Genomic DNA, 21,262 nt, shown 5'->3' with positions numbered 1-21,262 from the left:
AATAAATAAACCAAAACTCTCAGATATTTATGCAAAAGTTTGATTTTTAAATGGTGAGGTCATCAACTTCTGTGATCGCTTGGTTGCGATGAAGCAGGAGAGTATGGAGTTTTACCAATTAGTAATTTTTTTCAACTCGGTTTTGTGCTTAGTTAGAACAGAAGATTAAGAACCCAACTTTCGGTAACTATTTTTAATTAACTTAATTTTAGACATTGAAAGGATGGTTTTTACTACAGACTATATTGCCATTTGTAAAACAATGCACTCTATATGTATGTATGTATTTTATACAAAGTGCTTGCATCATCAAGTGTAGAATAAATTTTGCAATATAATCTTTTAAGTAGGAATATAATCAACTACAAAACACTATTGGTTCTATTGATAGATACACAAATTTTGGGAGAGGTTTAATAATATATTATATTAATCCAAAAATCAGTTGATTAAAATTTGAGCTTAAGATCCAACCTTGATAATTGCAGTTGTTTTCAAGATATAAAAAGAGAATTTATGGGCTTTCATAAATGTCACTGTTTAAGCATAGCATGGATGTCAGAAATGAAACTGTGATTTGAATTAGGTAGTGGATTATACAAATTTAGATGGTATACTATGATACCAGGGTGGTGACATAACAATAAGGCTGGCCACAACCACACATAAAATGTGTTGCATTTGAAGCATTACTATGGTTGATAATGCAAGTAACAATGACAGTGATCTGTCAAAGGTCTGTTTTGTTTTGTTTTTATTCACATTTTAATGCACTCAAGTTTTGAAATTATACAATTTAAATATAGTGTTTATTTATTTTTCTGAAATTGACAATGAAAATGTAAAATATGAACTTGAGTTTTGCAAATGTTTTCATTCATTTTTCAGTATGTTCTATGTTTGTACCTCCATGGACAATTCAAGTTTCACAGATTTGAGGGTAAGAAATTACTGGCTCCTCTTCACTAACCTGCATTCATGAATTTAACACATCAGGTTTATATTACACAAGTTATCAACTTGTGCAGCATTTTAAATTACCGTAAATATAGTCTTATTTGATTTCTTTACAAAATTTTAAAAATATATTGTTAAATACCATTATATATATTTTTAAAAATCTTTACAAGTAATTTAATGCATTTTAACTTCTTTATTAGAATTATCTAAATATCATTAAAATTTTAGTTTTATATGTTCTATATTTAAAATAAAAAGATTGCAATAGTTACAATTGGAATCTTTCAAGAGATTTTCAATGTTCACTTAGAACCAGTCTAGATTTTCAAAATATATTCAATCTGAAATGATTGTTTATATTACTATAAATATTAAACAGCTTTAAAAGCATTCTTATTAGCTTATATAAGGCTAGAGAGTAAATTCTACGTACTCCCACTAATATGACTTAATTGGAAATTTAGTGCCTTTAGTAGTATTTATGCAACATAATGTTTGTATTTATGTATTTTTTTCACTTTATTTGGTCATAATTTTTTCTTTTTCTTTTTTTACACTCTATAACAGTGCTTGAAATGACATTTTTGTTTTTGGGTTTTATTGTTAGTTTTTTTATTAAAAAAATAAAAAAATAAGAAAATAAAAAATTTCAGCTTACTAGTCCAGATGATTCTTTCGAAACTCGTGAAGGTCAGTTTTCAAAAACTCACAATTACAGTTGTTTTACAAATCAACTCTATAAACATGTAAGCATTGTGAAAATACAGACATTTTTCATTAACTTTTATTCTATGGGTTCTTTTGAAACAGTGTTTTGGTATTTGAAACTATTCAAAGTCTCAATACTTTTTTTTTCTTTTTTTGCAACTTATAACTTTATTTTTCACATGCCTACAAGAGGAGATTCATGACAACAAGAACTGAAAGAGTGTAACCTACTTTGTGTTGCACTTCAGTTCACTAATGTTGTGCAATTTTTTAGTGTCAATTGGAGGTCTTTGAAGTCCCCGTGATTTTATGGAAATAAGCATTTAAAAAAAGAATCATGCAATTAAAACCATATTATGAAAGTTACGGTTGTGTGATTCACAATAAAGCTATGAATTAAATACCACATAGTGTATACTTTGTAATTTGTATTTCAGTTAATATGATATTAAAAAAAATACCTTTTTTACTTTCTCAAAATCTTAGTACTCTCACTATATAACCAAATTCAATTCATTTTATTGTATAGTTATTATATTAACTACAACACATTAAATTTAGTAATATAAAAAATTAAACAAATTAGGTTTATATAACTACTAAAACTTGGAAGATTTTTTTTTATAAACTAACAGAAATAGAAATAATGTGCTTTGAATTCATTCTTTTTAAGATATTTTAATGTTTCTTAGAATTATTTTTCATGTAGATTGATTAATTCAAGAGCATTTTTTAGAATAAAATTTTGAAACTACAAAAAAAATTATATCATGTAATCTTATCGCCTGAAAATAAGAGGCATACAGTGTTATTGATTCAATCACAAAAACAAAAATATGTTGTATAAATTGCAACAAAAAAAAAAGGATCCCTAGAAACCAAAAACCAATAAAAAGTTGACATTCCTTATGATTTCACTTTACTGTTGCAACTGCATAATTCCATTAGGTATTGAGGTTATATCAAACATAACTACAATATTCCTTCCACTTGCTCAACAATTAGTCTAACTCATTTCATGTTGTTGTCTCTCTGTGTTCAACTACACAAAACTGTGTTATACAATTAACTTCAAAACCTTGGCATAAGTTACACATATTGAACTGACTAAAACTCATCATTCACTCACATATTCATATAAAAATTTAACAACCCATGTATATATATATATATATATATATATATATTTTTTTGTTTGAAGACTGGTTTCTATTAATATCCCCCTTACTAAACTCAAGCAGCAGGGAGGTGATAAGGGCCAAGTGGAGGGGCCCTATCCTGGTAAAGGAGTTAGTTAGGCTTGTCTGTCCAGTCTCTTCTAGAAATTAGCTCACATAGCTGTGGAAGGCTCACTTTCAAGGCCACAAACTCCACCACTAACTAACTGTACACACAGAGCCAAAGTCAAAGCCTACCAGAACAACAGGGAGCTCCCTTCCCTTTCTGTCTCTAATTTTATTATCATTGTTGTCATTATCATTTTTAGGGTTTGGGCTGCATGGTTTGTCCCGCTTGGATAGCTTCCTTGCTGTGGTGTTGGTAGTGGTGGCTTTGGTGCCCACCCACGTCCATTCTCATGTGTACATATGTTCTTTGATGAGCTCAGATAACGCATCTAAACTATCTGTACCATGAACAGTGGTTATATCTTCCATATATTTTAATTCTCCTAAAAACTTTACTCAACAGTCTTCTGTCTGTTGTGAGCTTGTCCTTTGGGTATAAATAATGGCGGTGTTTGGATTTTTTTTTTTTTGTTTTGTTTTGTTTTGTTTTTTTGTTTTTTTGTTTTTTTGTATTTTACTGTGAAGGATTTGGCTAGAATGAACAAGAATGTTGGAACAGCTGTGTAGTACAGGTAACTCCCTTTTTTTTATTTGTATTTTCTTTGGTTCTCCTCCAATGGGGATATGTAGTTCTTGAGATATTTTTTTTGGATTTAGTTCTGGAGGGATCAAGGAGCACAAATTTCAAGGATCGTTTGGAGATGTATTAGATTGTTTTATCATACCTTGTATTGTTGGATGTGGCCATGCTGAGGCATTGATGTTGCTATAATGCCTATTTTTGTGTGAAGTTGTCAGACAAATCAAGGTTTGCATGTCAGGAGGGCAAGGAACATAAACTTGGTGTTTTTCTCATGGCTCATGATCAAGAAAATGACACCAGGCATTCTCTAAAGCATTATCCAGACTCAGCACCACTCAGTGCTTATTTATTGCCAAAACATGTCTGATATGATACAAATATACAAATTTAAAAAATTAAAAAAAGAAAACTAACAGCTGTAGCCATTATCTGTGTTCAGCTGTTACACCTTCTTATTCCACTTCCCCTCTCACTACCTCTTTGTTGTTTTGTTTTGTACATTATTTTTTTGGTTGCTTCACCCCCTTCTTCTGTTTGTTTCAATTCATTTCAACTTTTTTGTGTTTTTTTTTTCTTCTTTATCAGCAAAAATTACCTCTCTTTCCAAGAAGACTCATGGCAAGGTTCAAATAATACACATTACGCCCACTACCAACCATCATGGAACACTAAACTTTACAAAGAACAGTGGGGGTAGAGGAGGGAGAGAACTCCAAATATTGGAGTGAGTCCATGGGCTTAATTTGAAAGGCACTAAATCTGGCGTGAATATATGGAGGAGGAGGAGGGGTGGGGGCAGAGGTGGGAGAAGAAGCAGCAGAGAGGAGGAGGAGGAGGAGGAGGAGGAGATGGGTAGAGAAGGAGTAAGTAAGCATATAAATCCCTCGCTCCCTCCACATTCCCCTCCCCACTGATGAGGCCGCCAGTGTGGCCTTCCAGGTCCTAAGGACCAAACTGGTCGAAACGTGAATCGGTAACGCCTAAATAGAGCACCGGGTAAACACAGTGTGCCAAGTCACGCCGTCCACAGCCCAACACCAGCCACGCGGCGCCACCCCGGTCCCAAAACGAGGTCTTGAGTTCGCTCCCCCGCCCTTGGCCCTTTGCCCTTCCTTCGCCTTTCATTCACCGTCCAGTGCGAGTCCGAGTCCAGCCCAGGTAGATGAAGAGAGGTGTTGGTGTTGGTGCTGGTGGTGGTGCAGGTCTCGGAGCGGGAGGGGGAGGGGGAGTGGGAGCGGGGAGCTGGAGGGCAGTAGCAGCGACAGGCACAGACAGAAACTCCACTGATGACCTTGACGATGCTGTCTGCCGTACTCCGACGATTTGCGCCGCTCTGATGCCGCCTTTTTGTCAAGTACTCCTCCATTCGCATCGCGCTTTGCGCCTTCCAATGAGCTTCGTCGCAACGGACACCGTCCTGGATGTTACCTTTCAAAGCGGTTTCTGTGTTTTGAAGTGGAGCGTTAGGTGTTGGCAAGGATTTGGTCGTTGCGCAAGAGCTGGAGTACCGGCGAGTGGAAGGTTAGTGTAGTGTGTATTTCGGTGCGAGAGGCGGGAGGAGTGATTGTGGAGGATGTCTCACACTGCGTAAGGTTAGGACTGACTAAGTCACAGTTTTTTTTTTTTTTTTTTTTTTTTTTTTTTTTTTCCTTCATTTTTGAAAGGCATTCCGGTCCGGCGATGAATATGGGAGCGTGAAGTTGCGGGAATTTGGTTGATTGAGTGTCCCGCGGAGGCTGTGTAGCGCTTGAGCAGCTCGAGGAAGTAGTTGAGGGTGGAGTGTTCCGGTCCTCATTTTTGAACCAGGGAGGAGTACTAGCAGAGTGTTGGCAGTAGTACTTCTTGCGTCTTGATTGACTGTTGAATGGTTGCTGGAGCTGCCTGGTTACCTTTAGGAGTGGCAATTAGTATTGCACGACAGGAGTAATTTTGATTTTGATTCTTTTTTATTTCACCAGGGCACTATTTGACGATGTTGGAGCTCTGTGTTTATGCTCCTGTATCGCAGCAGCCCTCTCTACATATGTTTCGTCTTCATTTGGCAGCTACTGGGGTTAAATGGTTACTAGCTTACTTTCCTATCTCGGCTAGGACTTTTGGCATGTTCACTGAACTTCTTGAGCATTTTAGGATGCAGGGAAGAGCACAACACTAATGCATTTGGTCGCTGGAGCGCCTATATGGTCGTAAGTATCCTCCATTTTTCTGAAAGCTACTTTCGCTGGAGAGGAGTCGCTCAGGCGGCCTTAGTTCGAAATGTTGGTCTTTGAGGATATTCTGCACGATTTAGATGGAAACCTAAACGTTGACGAATTGCAAGTTTGTGCCACTTATATTTCCCTTCCGCTCTGAAAGCCGCGGTCTAGCAGGAGGTTCCCTGTTCCGAGTTTTTGAACATCCAAACAAAGTTTAATTCAGTTTCTACATCACAATATCAACTGAACTGCCAGTTACTTGGACTCTTCAGCTTTTGTCTTTGCTTGAGTGCACAGGGTGGAAAGCGTCAAGGAGGGAAAAGGATCCAGGTTCGACGTGTCGGACTCAGTAGGACAATGTAGGGTAGGTAGTCATGATCGGAGGGACGAGGAGGAGACATGGGGACTCAATGCAGAGACAGAAAGCTCTGCATTCTGGGAGCTGAGCTTCGAGACTAGAGCTGTCGTCGACAGCGGATCAATTAAGAAGGTGACCACCTATCGAAAATTCATAAGAACTGGAGTTGACCACCTTAATCTCACTGTAGCCAGAGGCGGACGATTATGTGTATGCCATGTGCCTGCTCTGGGAAGTTTGTGAGCTTGATCGATGAATCAGGACGTTACTTTTCACTATACAGCTTGTAACTGTCCAGAGAATCTGTAGTGCGTGCTTAAACTGCTTAGAAACGCAAGTTTAAATTATTGCGGGTTTATCAGGGGAGATTCACTTATAAATGTACGTGAAATTTCCTGGTCAACACAATCAATTCTACATTTACACCAGTTTCTTGAATAACGATTAACTCCTAGACAAAGCTGCAGGACTTTGCACCGACCGTGAGCTCATGATAAAAGGCTTACCGAACCTTAACACTTCATGCACCTTTACACGGCTTTCTAACGAAAAAGGGGTGGTTTCAAAGTAAAGCGAGTGAAGTACCCCTTGTCTGTTTTCATTGAACGAGGTTCCTGTGAGCCAGTTCTTGGGAATGTCTTTTCATTAGTACTGAAGTATTTTTGCACCTCGTATTCTTCAGTCTCTAAGAATGTAGTAAGCAGCTATTCATTATCCAATCACGTAAAGCCTCTATTTATTTGTATATTGGCATCCTACTTTGAAAGGGCACTTAGAGTGTTCAGGCGATGCTTTCTCACAGGAATGAGAGGGATATCTTCTTGACCCTAATGGTGTAGTCTGAGATGTTTATTTACTGCATTGTATGGACAACTGTTACGTTTGTTCGGATCTCATTGTATTATGATTCTTTTAGTGAGCAAGTCCGTGTTGCGGTTTGCCTTTTACGGAATCTATGAATGTTAATGTAGAATTTTGATTTTTCTTTTTAAACATCTTCAGCAGGGGATGGATGAAATTGCCTTGAGCGGGCAGCGGTTCAAACGTATCCCACACCCGTACATCGGGCAGTCAACAGATCTTGAGTCCTTGGTTAGAATTCCTTCCTTATCGTTGATTTACCTCTGATGTTTGCGCCGCGCTTGTTATCTTACCTTGTGGAGGTTGTCAGGGTAAATTATCAAATTCAGTCGTTTCTTGATGTCATATTTTTTCCTCCTCTTCTGCTAGTCGGTATTGTGCTGCATGCTACATTATTCGGGTCAGTCTTTGAAATGTGCAATGATTCGAGAATACCCTATTAATCATGTTGCAAAATTATGAGTTTGTTTGTTCCTGTAATGCGAGATCCTGATAATGTCGATAACGTGAATGAATTCGTCCAGCTGAATGGGAATGGAGACCCTTTCCCACATTTCAAAGAGCTTCTTCAAAGCTACAGGGCTGAATGGGTGAAGGATGAGTTCAAATACGGTCATTATGAAGCTGTGCCACCGCCAGCCTTAGAACATCAGATTTTTGAAGGACCCGACACTGACATACAGACAGGTAAGTGTCTGTGGCATAGTTTGAATTGTTTAGTGTTTCATTATAGACATAATGTTAAGGGGTTGGCGAATCATTGCAAGAGGTAAATTTTAAATCTGGGTTATAGCGTATTAGCCCTCGTGCAATTCGTCACAACTCGACTTCCAAGTGCCTTCAGATTAGATTCGCTGTAGTATCTTGAGATGCAGCCTCAGGTCAGAGTGTTTTGAAAGTAAGCCTTTTGCTGAAATTGTACCACTGGTACTACCTTTGGCATTTCTAAGGATTTTGGATTTTATCAATGGTGACGGCAGTCTTTGTTTATATACTGTAGTCATTAATTTGTCAGAATCATCTAATACTTGAATGTAAATACGTTTCATATATTCATGCATAATCTTCATCTAATTGGCTGTTTCATCCAAGTTTTTGAGAAAGTACAGATTGGGCTACAAGAAGATAATTTTGGTTCGAATTTAGAAATGTACATTAGCAATTTGGCTAATTTTCGTGAAAAGGTGTTACTATGATAGAAATTAGTCTTTTGAGGTGCTGCTCATAGATGTCCGCTGACGTGGTGCTTGCTCTGCAGAGTTTCGGCTTTCTAACGTCAGACTCGGCAGAAATGGTGATGTTACTGATGATGAAGATCCTCAAACTCCACGACGGCTTTCAAGACGTTTTTCTGTACGGTCATCTGGTCGTTTCTCTATGAGATCTACGACTAGTGATGCACCTGAAGCATTGCACACAAATATCTCAAAGGTCAGTCTGTCGTGCATGTCAATATTGCAGGGCATCATTGATTCTCCAATTTGCCCTTAGTGCATTAGCAAGGTGGTGAAGTGATAATGCCGCACAAATTACGAACCGACAATGTTTTGGTCAAGAATTCGCAGATTTACCCGACAAAACTACTGATATGTTAGCATATGATGTTCGAAGTGAACTTGCTGGTTGAGTAGTCAGCTTTCCGCGATTTTATTTTTTCTTCCTTCTATATTGGCTGTCTGGTCGAATAGTCATTTGATTAACCTACGAATAAGTGATATTATAGGGGTTGCCTATGTTTACACATCATGAAACATTTGACAAGGTCTCATGATTGGTCTTTTTATTCTGAACGGGCTGTACTGCATACAGCATTATGGGGTTGCTCCGTTACCTCCTTATGAGCCCGTTTATAATTGGCGAGCAACAAGGGCATCTGTACTTGGACAAAGAACTTCGGAACTTCCATCAGCAATATCATCTAGGTCACATTACTTTACTTTTATACCCCACACATGTACCTTACAGTAAGTTTATCAGAGGAGAGTGATGTTAGATATCCATACCTGGAACCTGGACGATTGATCTATTCGACTATTTTGACTGAAGATCTACTTTTAGTTTGTAAGAGAATCGAAGTAAAGAATTGTGTGGTCTGATCTTGTACAACAGTAGATTGCATTATCTCTCTCTGTCTTTGTTGGATGCAGTAGCGGGCTGAAGGTTTCTGTGAAGGTTGTCTCTTTGAATGTTCAGGCCGGACTTGTCGGTAAGCTTCTTGGAGTACTACATAATAATTTGTGACTTACATATCCAGAATAAGTGCACAATTAGATGTCCTTATGTATGGTAACGGTTTTATGAATGCGTTAGTTAGATTGAAATTGCACATTTTGAAACGGATTAATTTCTTAGATGTTGTTTAAATGATCCTACCTTGGTTTCCTATTCATCAGTACGCTGTTTGGTTATACTGAGTCATGGAACTTTCTTGATAGTACGTGTTATTATAATATAGAATGTACTTACGTAGTACTTAGAAATGAGATACGGTTGTTGCCTGTGGCTTTTCGTTCGTAGCAATTTGGCTCTTTGATGTTGGGGCTTCGTCCTATGATTCACCTCTTATATATCGATTAACAAAACTTTGGATGTTGCGACATGCCACAGAACCCATGTACGGTACCTTGTGTCTCTATCATCGAGAGAAGCGGGAGAAATTATCAGAAAATTTTCACTTCCGATGTTTACCATCAGAGTTCCAAGATGTAAGACAGTGCATAAGCTCTATATCCCTACAGTGCTGCAGCTTCTAGTAGTCATTGCGTTGCAATTGTGTCTAAATAACGTTAAACACTAGTGTGTAACTTGGCAGGAGGGTGGTAATTGTCTGAGAAGAGCTATATTTTCACTGGAGGCAGCGTCGCCAGCAATATGTTTGTTGATCCAGCTTGAAAAGCATGTGACTGAGGAAGGAGGAGTAACGGCTCATGTTTATTCTCGAAAAGAACCTGTGAGTCGGTTGCAAGATTGGAAGTTGCTTTCTTGGCGTCCTTGAGAAATCCTTGACTGAATTACTGGACCTTTAGTCAAATAGAGCAGCAATGCATTTTACTGGCCCTACAAAGGCCAAGCTTATTGCAATGGTTTATGTGTATTTTGACAGATGATTGCCTTTTAAAATTCAGTACTGTTTGTCACCTTTCTTTGTGTAGTATGAAAGTTGCAAGATGTTATGTTTGGAATGATTTGTTTCTATATTCTCTACGTTCCCTGTGTTCTTAACGCTATCTAGGTGATCATCTGTTGTTTGATGTGATTCGCGAACATCCAATAACGGCTGAAATCAACTGCATTCTGTTTGAAGGTACACTTGACCGAGAGAGAAAAGCAGAAGTTACAGGTCTGGGCGCGCGTGATGCCATTCAGGGAGCCTTTCGCGTGGGCAGTAGTTGCTCTGTTTGATGCAAATATAACAGGAGGTGTAGGAGGATTCTCATCTTCTCCAAGCAGCCCACTTCCACCAGGACTTTTTGGACCATCTTTGATGGAAGCATCCTTGGATTCTGATGGACGACTTATAGCTGATGCTAAGACAGAATCATCTAGTGTGCCAGTTTTGGTTGATGTTCAGAGCCTTCGCCGGGTCAAAGAAAATTACACGGAGGAAATGCTTCAGGTTTGCTACTTTGTTATGGCCTTTTCAGCTGTGCAAATAATGTACACCTTGTGACATTATTCAAGCTGCGCTTCGCAGAGCTTGATTATTAAAGACTTGGTTAGTGGGTCTTATCATAAAAGAAGCAGGATTTTACCAATTGACTCTATCCACAGTATAGGTTACATGTTCTGTGCTTGCTGTGCAGGATCCCAAGTACAAAGTGCACAAACCCGTGAAGGCCATCCTTCGTCTCGAGATAGAGAGGTTATCTACTGAAGATCATGACCAAGATTCCATATTTGAGTGTGGTAGTTTTGGTCGTGGGTCCACTGATGGTGATTCCCGCTTGACAGTAGGACCCTCTTTCTCAGGGCGTTTCATGCAGGGGCTGGGCATGACGAAGGTTACGCATAATGGGCGGCAGAAATGGAGCCCTGGAAGAAAACATCGCTATCTGCATTCCGGCAGTGTTGGCAGCATTGAATTTGGAAAGTTTGACGTATGTGGGCTAAGTTAACTCTTGCTTTAATTGTCTGTCTCCTTTGCAGATTTGATTAAGTATTTCTGATAGGATGCATGCTGAATAGCACTTTACACTCAAGTTTCTGGACATGAAATCAAGTTGCTATGTGTCTGTGTGGCAGTTCCGGGCTATTGAGTTTCGATCGGGTTCGAAAGTTGAGGTTTTACCTCAGCTATTGCACTGCCTGTATGTATATCCTCAATCAGTCAATTTAAGTCGAAAACGCAATCTTTTTGTGCGAGTGGAGCTTCGAAAGGATGATGTAGACATTCGCAAATCTCCTCTCGAGGTATAGTCTTTTCATGCACGTGCTCTCCGATCAGCTCGTTGCTTTCAGTTACAGTATGCCGCGTTCCACCTTTCTTGTACTACGGAATCTTTTGTCCTATTTTATGGATGCCTTGTAACCAGTAGACTTATTATCTATTAAACATAGCTTTATCTAAGGGTTGGAACTTCAATATGTTCCATGTGGTCATGTTTTGTTCTATGTGTTAGTTCATTTTGATCTCCTGAATGTTGCGACTCTTTGATTTTTTGTCTGTCAATGTTGGACAACTGACCGTGCAAATATTTTTGTTAGCAGGCCCTTTATCCGAGGGATGCTGACAGCTCTATGCAGAAATATGCACACTCTCAGATCGATGCAAACACCAAGACACCTCACTATCATGATGAGTTCAAAATTCAACTACCTGCCGTTCTCTCTCCTGAGCATCACCTTCTGTTCACGTTTTTTCATGTGGATCTACAGATGAAAATTGAGGCTCCAAAGCCGGTATGTTTAGCAAATGCAATACGCTCCGGTTAACCGAGTCGGATTCTGCTTCTTTGCGATTTTAGTGCATGATCTTTATCATTTACTTGCCGAATTGACGGACACTTTAGTTACTTACGTTTTATCTTCTATTTTCTGTATTTGGCAGGTGGTAGTGGGATACTCTGTTCTTCCGCTCATGTTTGTTTGTCAGTAAGTTCGCTGTTCTTAATGATCTGCTAGCGCCTTGTATAATCTGGGACTTTTTCATCAAAAGTAAATCCTTTTTTAAAATTCTTGATTAGTAATTTATATTTGTTTACGTTTCTTGTTATATCATTTAGCTTTGTTTATTTTTGGTGAACTTCGAGGTGAAAAGTAATGTTCAGAAAACCTTTGCAAGAGTAGTAGCATACAATTACTAGGCACAGTGTTGTTCACAGGAATTGGTTTCTGTAGGGTTCAGCGGTTGGACGGCAGCCTACCTATCGCAAAGGAGCTGTATTCCAATTATCTACAAGAAAATGTGAAGGTGATTGACACACGTGTTTGCGCTGCAGTGAATGAGTGAACTTGTCTTTATGTCGGGAAACATTATTGATGGTCCCCCTGCGCTTCATTTTCATGTTTTCTTGCTAACGTGGTATGTGCGTTTGAATTGGTCGGATCAAATGATGGTTCCACTTTGATTCTCGGTATTAGGTACTTAGTTTCGAAAAATGAGTTTTTGCAGGAAAGGTTGGAGTACTTGGATGATGGCAAAACTGTATTTAAATTGAGGTCACGATTATGCTCTTCTCTTTATCCGGTTAATGAGAGGATCCGAGATTTCTTTTCAGAATACGATCGACATGTCTTGCGGACCAGTCCACCCTGGGGTACTGAGCTGATGGAGGTGTTTTTTTACGCTGAACTACAAATTTATCTCCATCTTTTAAATTGCTTTTCGCTATTTCTAGTTTTCCTGAGCCTCGGAAGTACTGTACGATCACCTCTATTGAAGTAGTTAAACCCTGTCGTGTTCACAAAGGTTGTAATTCTATGAATGAACGTTCAAAAATAAAAGTTTTCCTCGGACTGGTAACGAGTTTTATTTAGCTATTCCTCAATTTGCAAAATTTGGCTTAGTAAGCTTTGTTGTTCCTGTGTAGGCTATTAATGCTCTGAAGACGGTTGAGCCGTCAGCTATGCTCCAGTTTCTTCAACCTATTCTCAACATGCTGCTTCGTATGATTCGCGATGGAGGAGAAACGTTGCAGGTATGTGCATTCACTTAGTGGGCAGCTCCATAACCTTGTTCCTTGGTTTTTTCGCTGAATGCGCAGACGTTCTTTGCTGTTCCTCGCTTTGCCATTCAGTAATAGTGTGTCTAACGTATGATTTTAACAGTCTGATATTTTTTGGGTCAGGTTGCTGCATTCCGTTCAATGGTTAACATCATTACCAGGTAATGGACGTTCTAGTGGTTGTGTATTACTTGGTCATTTTATATAAAAATCAGTCTTTGGAGGTGCCATTTTAACATTTGTTGATCATTTGTTGTTATTCTGCAGGGTACAAGCAGAGACATCTGATGGGGCTGAAAGAAATCGTTACCTTGTGCATTATGTGGATTATGCATTTAATGATTTTGGTGGGCGTCATGAGCCTGTGTACCCAGGTCTGTGCAGTGTATGGCGCAGCCTTGCTCGAAGCAAGGTAACTATTTCCATTATCTCGATTGAAGTTTAATCTTTGTTAGACAGTCGGCTAGGTTTCTGAATCAATCAACTCTCTCTGAAACAGGAGTTTCAATATATGTAACTTGTGCAGGCGAAAGGCTACCGTGTCGGACCTGTGTATGATGATGTTCTTTCCATGGCTTGGGTGTTCCTGGAGCTAATTGTCAAGTCCATGGCACTTGAACAATCCCGCATTTACTCTGAGTCCCTCCCACCTGGTATGTTGCCATTTGTCAACAACTCCTTGTAATTGATAGCAGTGTGCGTCTCGTTACTTGCTCTTGCTGTCCTCGTGCTTTGAAACTTGTGAGGGACTAGCATTGAATTGGGACCACTTTTCAAAGGCATTCTGAGTATGTAGCTGATGGAAGATAATATAAGCAATGTCTTTCACTCTCAAGAACATAGTCATAACTTGTTTGTTGACGTATTATATTCGGTGTTGATATTTTTTTTATTTTACAGTTAGTTTAAAACAGTTCTTGTTGTATGTATTCTCACAGGAGAGGAGTTACCACCTTTGCAGCTCATTGATGAGGTCTTTAAAAGTATCGTACAGCTCTATGATTGTTTACTGACAGAGGTTCATGAGCGCTGCAAGAAGGGCATGCTTCTCGCAATGAAGCTGAATAGCAGTATTGCATACTTTTGCTATGACCTTCTCTCTGTAATTGAGCATCGACAAGTCTTTGAGCTGGTATATCCCTCCTTAAGAGTAGGAACGATTGCCTTCGTATGGTGTATGCGTCTTGGCATCTTTTATGTGCTTAGTTATGATACTAGTTGTGCGATGCCTTTTAAGTGATGAAGTACATTTTCTGACTTGCTGACGAAACAAGTGTTGCTGTTGTGCTATCTTAGCTGTCTGGCTCCCCTCTATCTGGACGTTTAAGATTTTAACTCGGATTTTTATATTTTCTGCATGTAGGTTGCGCTTTATTTCAACAAGTTTGCTGGGGTATGTCAATCTCTTGTGCACGAATGTAAGCTTAATTTTCTGCGCATCGTCTGTGACCATGATCTCTTTGTTGAGATGCCCGGTCGAGATCCTACAGAGAGGTACTGTGCATCGTGCCTATGCTAGGATCCATGTTTAGAATTGTTGATTCCTTTCCATCATTAAATCAGATTATGTCAGCGTGCACATGTATATCCATGTCGGGGCTGATGTGCTGGGGTTTAAAATAACCGTATTTTAACCAATTGCAGGAATTATTTGGCATCACTGTTGATGCAAGAGCTCTTTGTTACTTGGGATCATGAAGATCTGACTTTAAGATCTAAGGTGAAAATTTAGCTTACATTCATAAGTAGTTTGTTCTTGAACATCATTGTGTTTCGTCATATTTTCTTTTGAATTGGTTGAAAGATTAGACTCTGTATTTTAGAGTAAGAGATAACGGTACTCTACAAATGTAAATTAAAATGAGTTGTCTACACTACAAATGTAAATTAAAAGAAGTTGTCTCTAAACTTTGCCTGGCTTAATGTGATTTGAAATCTATGGTATCCGTGCAGGCAGCTCGAATCCTTGTGCAACTTATGTGCAAGCATGAGTATGATGCACGGTATCAAACATTGGAGGACAAAATGTATATTGCCCAACGTTACTTTCCACTAGTTGACCTGGTAAGCTCAAGCGAATGTGTTTGTTTCTTCGACGGTGTCTCATTGTGTCACATTTGAAGAACTTGTTGGATTGGTACACGGTGTATTAGAGACTTGAATATTTGTTCGTCCAACGAGGAGCCGCATTTCATATTTTTGCGATTCTACTCTCTCACAAAACGTATTCCGATGTAAAGTGTAGGAGTGATAATTGGCCGATTGTATGAGTGTCACAGATATTGGACGAAATGCCAGTGTTCTATGGCCTGAGCACTACAGAGAAGCGTGAAGTGCTGGTGTGTGTGCTTCACATTCTGCGATATCTAGACGATGCATCTCTTGTTAAAGCTTGGCAGCACAACATGGATAGAACAAAGCTTTTTTTCAAACTCCTGGAAGAATGTCAGGAATTGCTGGAGGTTAGAAATTCAACCTGTAGCCTTGTTATCTAGAAGTCCAAAAGTTCACGGAGGGTTTCAAAAATAAAGAACTTTTAATGTTTCGTTTACTTCAACTTGACACTTAATTTTCAATGCCTTTTGCTGCTCTGGTTACGAATCACGTTCGAAGAGAAGTGCATTTTAGGATATTTATCTTTTAGCGCGAGATTTTTGACACAGCTAAAATTTCTTTTGATTTAATAGGATTAGAGTTAATATTGGAGGATTTATCGTGAATCTCAGCTCATGTATCATTCATACATAGTCTCGAGGAAGTATTCTTTTGGGTGACTGACGTATTTTCTACATTGAGCAGTATAAGAAGGCTGGAGCAGATGGCTTGATGGGAGCTATGCCAGCGAATGATCAAGGAGAAGGGCCCCTTCGATACTCCGAGAAGCTCTCACCTGCAGTCAATCAGTTTTTGATTGAGGCATCTCGGCAGGATGTCAGAGTAGGTGACTTTATCCATGAATTGTTTGTCTGTATTTGGAGATTGGAGAAGCCTCTCGTTTGATACTTGTGATTCTTTTGTCGTATGGTTGCAAAATTTTGTTCCTACTTGCTTTGTGGTATCTCCTATCTCCCTGCTGCTTTGATTTTCTTCTGTATATTACGTAGTTCTCTATGAATGCTATAATGCGTGTGGAAGTTTCGTTCAGGATTTTGAACAGGTAATTGGACTGCGTTCAACATTTTTATTTGTTTATTATCAAAGTCAATGATGCCAGTTCCGTGTTGAAGCTCTAATTTGTATTGTGGTAACGTTTTCTTGTAATTCAGCTCACAAAGATTTCTCCAAATGCTCAGTGGATACTTCCACAAACGAGTCCAGAGATTGGTTCATTCTGGAAAAGAGCAAGCCCTGTAACAAATAGTTCAACTAGCCCAGGTCAGCCGCATTCGTTGCGAGAGGCACTAGCCCAAGCACAGTCTGCGGGAAGAAGTGGAGGCAGGTCTCTTCGTGAGACCTTGCATCCTATGCTCCGCCAAAAGTTGGTCAGTATTTTTTAATTTCCCCTCCCCTCTAGAATGAGGTAATTTGTGTGGATTGATGTGTCTATTTATCCTTTCTGAGTTGTGAGTTTTGACAACCCTTACAATCTTTTTAGTTTCTTTTGCTTATTTTCAGGAGCTATGGGAGGAGAACCTTAGTGCCTCTGCTATGCTCCAAATTTTGGAGGTACTTGAGAAGTTTATAAGTGCAGTATCAAGTCAAGCTGTTCTCACTGACTACATGAGGCTTGATTGTATCACAACTATTTTTATTGGTTTTCTGGGACGCAGCCAGCCGTTGCCATTTTGGAAGGCCTTTCTACCTTTCTTCAATAACGTGTTTCGTCGTCATGGCGCTACCTTGATGAGTAGGGAGAATGATAGGTTCTTGAAGCAAGTAGCATTTCATCTACTACGGCTCGGAGTTTTCCGGAATGAGTCCATACGGAAACGTTCTGTTGTTGGCCTTCAAATTCTTGTCCGAGTGAGAACCTTCTTCTTTCTTTCATTTGTTTTTCTGTTCTTCTATCGGATTTTTATGTATTGGTTTTGTTAAGTTGTCCTGCATTTTTTTTGAATTCGACTTGGGTCATCAGATTTTTCATACTATTTCACCAGTGAAAGCAGCATTGCACCTGTCAATTTTTTCATGCATGAACTGGTCCATACATTATCCAAAACAAGGTATCCAGATGAGGTCAGTTAATAATCTGTTGTTACATTTTATGTAAGCGTGTTGGATACTTCCCAAGGACCTGGGTTTGGTTTGGGTTTCTGTATTGTAAGATTATTTCTAATTAATTTCAAGTTGTCTGCAGAATGCATACCACTACTTTCAAGGCCTTTCAAGACTGCGGGTGATGCTTACAATCACACTTTCTGAGCTCATGTCAGATGTTCAAGTAACACATCCTAAGATGGATGGATCCTTGGAAGAGAGTGGTGAATCTCAACGTCTTCGTAGGTCCTTGCAACAGATTGCACAAGAAAGTATTAGTGCGGATCTTCTACGGGAATGTGGTCTTCCTGAAGATTCTCTTACTGCTTTGCCAGAAGGTGTGAATGGCCAACAATGGAGTTGGGCTGGAGTCGCTGAGCTTTCCACCTCTCTGCTGAAAGCTGTGGATGCTGCTGTAGGACATGCTCTTTTGGTGAGTTTTCCTACTTCATTTTCGGATACTTGTGTGAAAATTTTGTGCTTATTTGTACAGGTGGACAAGAGGATCTGTTTAATGCGTAGAACTGGCTTGGGATCTTTGGGCTTACAGTTGTTTTATTCACGTAATGCAGGGTCCTGAGATTTTAATGAATGACAAGTATGCAACTGCAGAGGCCTACCATGGTTTGGCGACGGCATATACCAACGTGCCCGATCTGCATATAATGTGGCTTCTGTATCTCTGCGAAGTTCATCAAGGCAACCAGTCTTATGCAGAGGCTGCTCAGTGTGCTGTTGCGGTTGCAGGTGTCATCATGCATGTACGTAGTACTTTCTATATCGAACTATGACTGGACGTTAGTCTCTGGTATTTAGACCTTTATGTTCATAGAGGCATATCCTCTTGAGGTTAACTAAATGCCTTGAATGCTCACTGTACAATGGTCTTACGTTTATTTGTTTGTCTTACAATTATTATTCAAGCTAATCGTGCATCACAATCTGTAAATTAGTATGTCTTATTTAATTTTAGTTGGCTCTCTGAGTGCTCCCTTGGATGGTTTCCAGGCTATAGTAGGAAAAGGTGATCATGTTTGGGGAAAAGAGCATGTTGAGGCACTGGGTAATATTTTCCCAATGCTCACTGGTTCCCGCTTTGGGGATGCTGCAACTGCCGAAATTGAAGGCTATGGGTCATCGAAATTGACTGTCGAATCGGCAGTGAAGTACTTGCAGCTCGCCAATAAACTCTTTGTCCAGGCAGAGCTCTTCCATTTCTGTGCCGGTATGTTTTGTATCTCTTTTTGAATTTCGTATGGTGATTACTTTTAGGACTTTTTAGATGATGGTCAATACAGTTTGTGTATCAAATCTTATAATAAAGCTGTTGATTTATCTCAATGTGTCTTAGCACGTTTATCGTACTTTTCTTACGATTACTTCGTTTCAAGCTCATGCGGAACCGTGATTGCGTTTTCTCAACTTCAAATAGGAGCATTTTAGGACAAATGAGACAAATAGATTCTAAAGATTTGCTTTTGTATTCCAGGCATATTGGAGCTCATAATTCCCGTCCATAAGTCAAGGCGTGCCTATAGTCAGCTGTCTAAATGTCATACTTCATTGACCAGCATCTACGAAGCTATACTAGAGCAAGAGTCGAGCCCTATCCCTTTCACGGATGCAACATATTATCGTGTGGGATTTTATGGGAAAAGCTTTGGTAGTTTGCACTGCAAGGAGTATGTGTACAGGGAACCACGGGACGTGCGGTTAGGGGACATTATGAAAAATTTAGGAAATATTTATGAGCCTACAGTAATTGAAGGAAAGCAGAACTTGCATATTATCCCCGATTCTCGTCAAGTGAATCCAGAGGATCTTCAAGCTGGCATTTGTTACTTGCAAATTACATCTGTCGATCCTGTTACAGAGGACGAGGATTTGGAAAGCAGGCGAGAAAGACAATCCGGGAGGTCCTCGTCAACATTCAGTGCACGAGTCTTCGATCGATTTTTATTTGACACTCCTTTCACAAAGAATGGAAGATCCCAAGGAGGTTTGGAAGATCAGTGGAAGAGGCGTACGGTTTTGTGGACTGAAGGGCCTTTTCCATCTCTTGTAAATCGTTTAATGGTTGTGAAGTCTGAGTCGCGAGAATTTTCGCCAATCGAAAACGCCATAGGAATGATTGAGACTCGTACAGCAGCTTTAGCAGGAGAGCTCGATGATCAACGTATAAATGAGGGAGATCCTCTGCCCCGTTTACAAGGCCTGCAAAGAATCTTGCAAGGAAGTGTTGCAGTCCAGGTTAAACTCGTAACACAGTTTACAAGCAACTATTAAATATTCCTGTTTCGGATTCCTTAGTTACAGGCGTTCCTTATTTCGATGTAACTTCGTAGTGTTGTTCATGCTTCATGAGATGACTAATGATGAATCGATGTCGTTGCTCCATCTTCTTGAACAGGTAAATAGTGGAGTGCTAGGTGTCTGCACAGCTTTCTTGTCTGGGGAACCTTCAACACGATTGCGCTCACAAGAACTACAGCAGCTGATAGCAGCACTCTTGGAGTTTATGGCTGTGTGCAAGAAAGCAATTCGAGTACATGCACGACTGATTGGAGAGGAGGACCAAGACTTCCACTCGCAGCTTGTGATTGGATTCCAATCACTCACAGCAGAGCTATCCCACTATATTCCCGCCATCTTGTCAGATGTAACCATACTTGGGAAACACAGCAATGTGCTCAAGCTCTGAGAATGAGCACAGGTTTGCCAGAACTTCGAGTAAGCTTCAGGAATTGTGAAATTCTAGGTGTACCCTTACGTCCATGTATTATCCAAAACTGGGGTGTTTTCCTACAGCTGGGTTCCGTGGTAGAAACTAGCTGATTTTTTCCCGGTTAACTACACTAACTATGAAAAGTTGGAAAATTGTGTTACACATTGTAATCATCCTAGTCGTTAAACCATAGCACTGAAAAGATAGGGGCTGAATTTAGTTGTAATGCAGAGACAGAGTTCTTGAATTGTAGATTGGATAGATTAGGTAGTTTATAAACGAGGACTCGAAGATTCTTTTGATCATATAGACGCAGTAGCAATGCCCTGATTAACACTCCTTACTAAATTACTAGCTGCTCCTTTGTTGACTGACAGAATGGTGGTCCTTCTGTGGTCGTATTCGTAATCCACGAAGCAGACTAGTCCTAACCGGAGATGTGGAGCTATGTTGTCGCTGGGCTATTGGTCCTTACAGACATCAATCTCCAGAGTTGGAGGCGTCCCTCTCCGTATACATCATGCTTTATTTTTCCGTTGATGCTCTTTCAGCTGTAGCTTCTTACTAGTCTAGTTCAACATCTCCACTGGGTGTGCCCTTTTGTTTGTTTCAAAGGCCTTCAAGTACTGGTTACTGGTAGTGGTAGATTTTAACCACTCACGGATTATAGGGTTGTGTAGGCTTTACACGACGTGATTGCTTCTAGACCCGTAGGGTTTGGAGTTTCTGATGTACATTTACCAATTTAAGTGAGCATTATTTACTTCTGAAAACCGCTCTTTTTGCAACTGTCCCTGTTCTACTCCAGTCAATTGTGCGCTGCTTTTGATCTTTTTTAATTGCTTTCTTTACGAGCTCATTTGGGAAGTTGGCAGAACTTCAATGCTGACAGATAATTTTTTGATTGTTGACCAGTAAATTGTTGTTCAGCAATCCTTTTGCAGCTTCACATTGTTGATTTATGAACTTTTCTGCACTCATAGTATTTTCAATATTTACTTATCTCAGGCCAGCTGAGTCTAGGCCTACGCATCTGTATATATCCACCACATCCATCTGGAGAACTAGTCGGTAGTCACTTACTACATTAAGCACCTTGAGTGATCAGTACTAACGTATCTCAAATTAGCCCTCCAGATTGACTTCCTTTGGATTGGCAATCCACACTGGAGCGCACATTAGTTTATGAATAATTTGGGTGGAAGGGATTGGAAAGGGCCTAGCC

General features: G+C 39.7%; 1 protein-coding gene across 7 annotated transcripts; it reads left to right on the top strand.

The window, feature by feature from the left end:
- The first annotated feature begins 4,690 nt into the window (after positions 1 to 4,690).
- On the top strand, positions 4,691 to 20,810 carry LOC112279271 (guanine nucleotide exchange factor SPIKE 1). 7 transcript variants are annotated; one of them, XM_090252213.1, is made up of 35 exons: positions 4,745 to 5,058; positions 5,668 to 5,723; positions 6,030 to 6,222; positions 7,093 to 7,182; positions 7,476 to 7,638; positions 8,210 to 8,382; positions 8,761 to 8,873; positions 9,099 to 9,157; positions 9,559 to 9,656; positions 9,764 to 9,901; positions 10,256 to 10,567; positions 10,755 to 11,048; positions 11,194 to 11,361; positions 11,659 to 11,850; positions 11,999 to 12,042; positions 12,289 to 12,361; positions 12,563 to 12,724; positions 12,981 to 13,088; positions 13,239 to 13,276; positions 13,383 to 13,527; positions 13,642 to 13,768; positions 14,054 to 14,247; positions 14,479 to 14,609; positions 14,760 to 14,835; positions 15,069 to 15,179; positions 15,395 to 15,577; positions 15,915 to 16,052; positions 16,382 to 16,597; positions 16,731 to 17,078; positions 17,413 to 17,745; positions 17,885 to 18,073; positions 18,321 to 18,537; positions 18,802 to 19,562; positions 19,723 to 20,042; positions 20,415 to 20,810. In XM_090252213.1, the coding sequence occupies exons 2-34, from the start codon at positions 5,692 to 5,694 to the stop codon at positions 20,011 to 20,013; spliced, it is 5,910 nt and encodes a 1,969-aa protein (XP_090108339.1). In that variant the 5' UTR covers positions 4,745 to 5,058; positions 5,668 to 5,691; the 3' UTR covers positions 20,014 to 20,042; positions 20,415 to 20,810. The 7 variants fall into 7 exon arrangements, with proteins under 7 accessions (XP_090108336.1, XP_090108342.1, XP_090108339.1 ...); XM_090252210.1 differs by having other exon boundaries at positions 4,691 to 5,058; positions 5,675 to 5,723; positions 19,723 to 20,810; XM_090252216.1 differs by having other exon boundaries at positions 4,702 to 5,058; positions 7,096 to 7,182; positions 19,723 to 20,810.
- The last annotated feature ends 452 nt before the right edge of the window (positions 20,811 to 21,262 follow it).

Source organism: Physcomitrium patens, chromosome 1 (genome assembly GCF_059467195.1).
Source record: "Physcomitrium patens ecotype Gransden chromosome 1, ASM5946719v1, whole genome shotgun sequence".
NCBI classification, from domain to species: domain Eukaryota; kingdom Viridiplantae; phylum Streptophyta; class Bryopsida; order Funariales; family Funariaceae; genus Physcomitrium; species Physcomitrium patens.
Note: the sequence above shows the minus strand (reverse complement) of the source record. Positions and strands in the feature narration are given on the sequence as shown.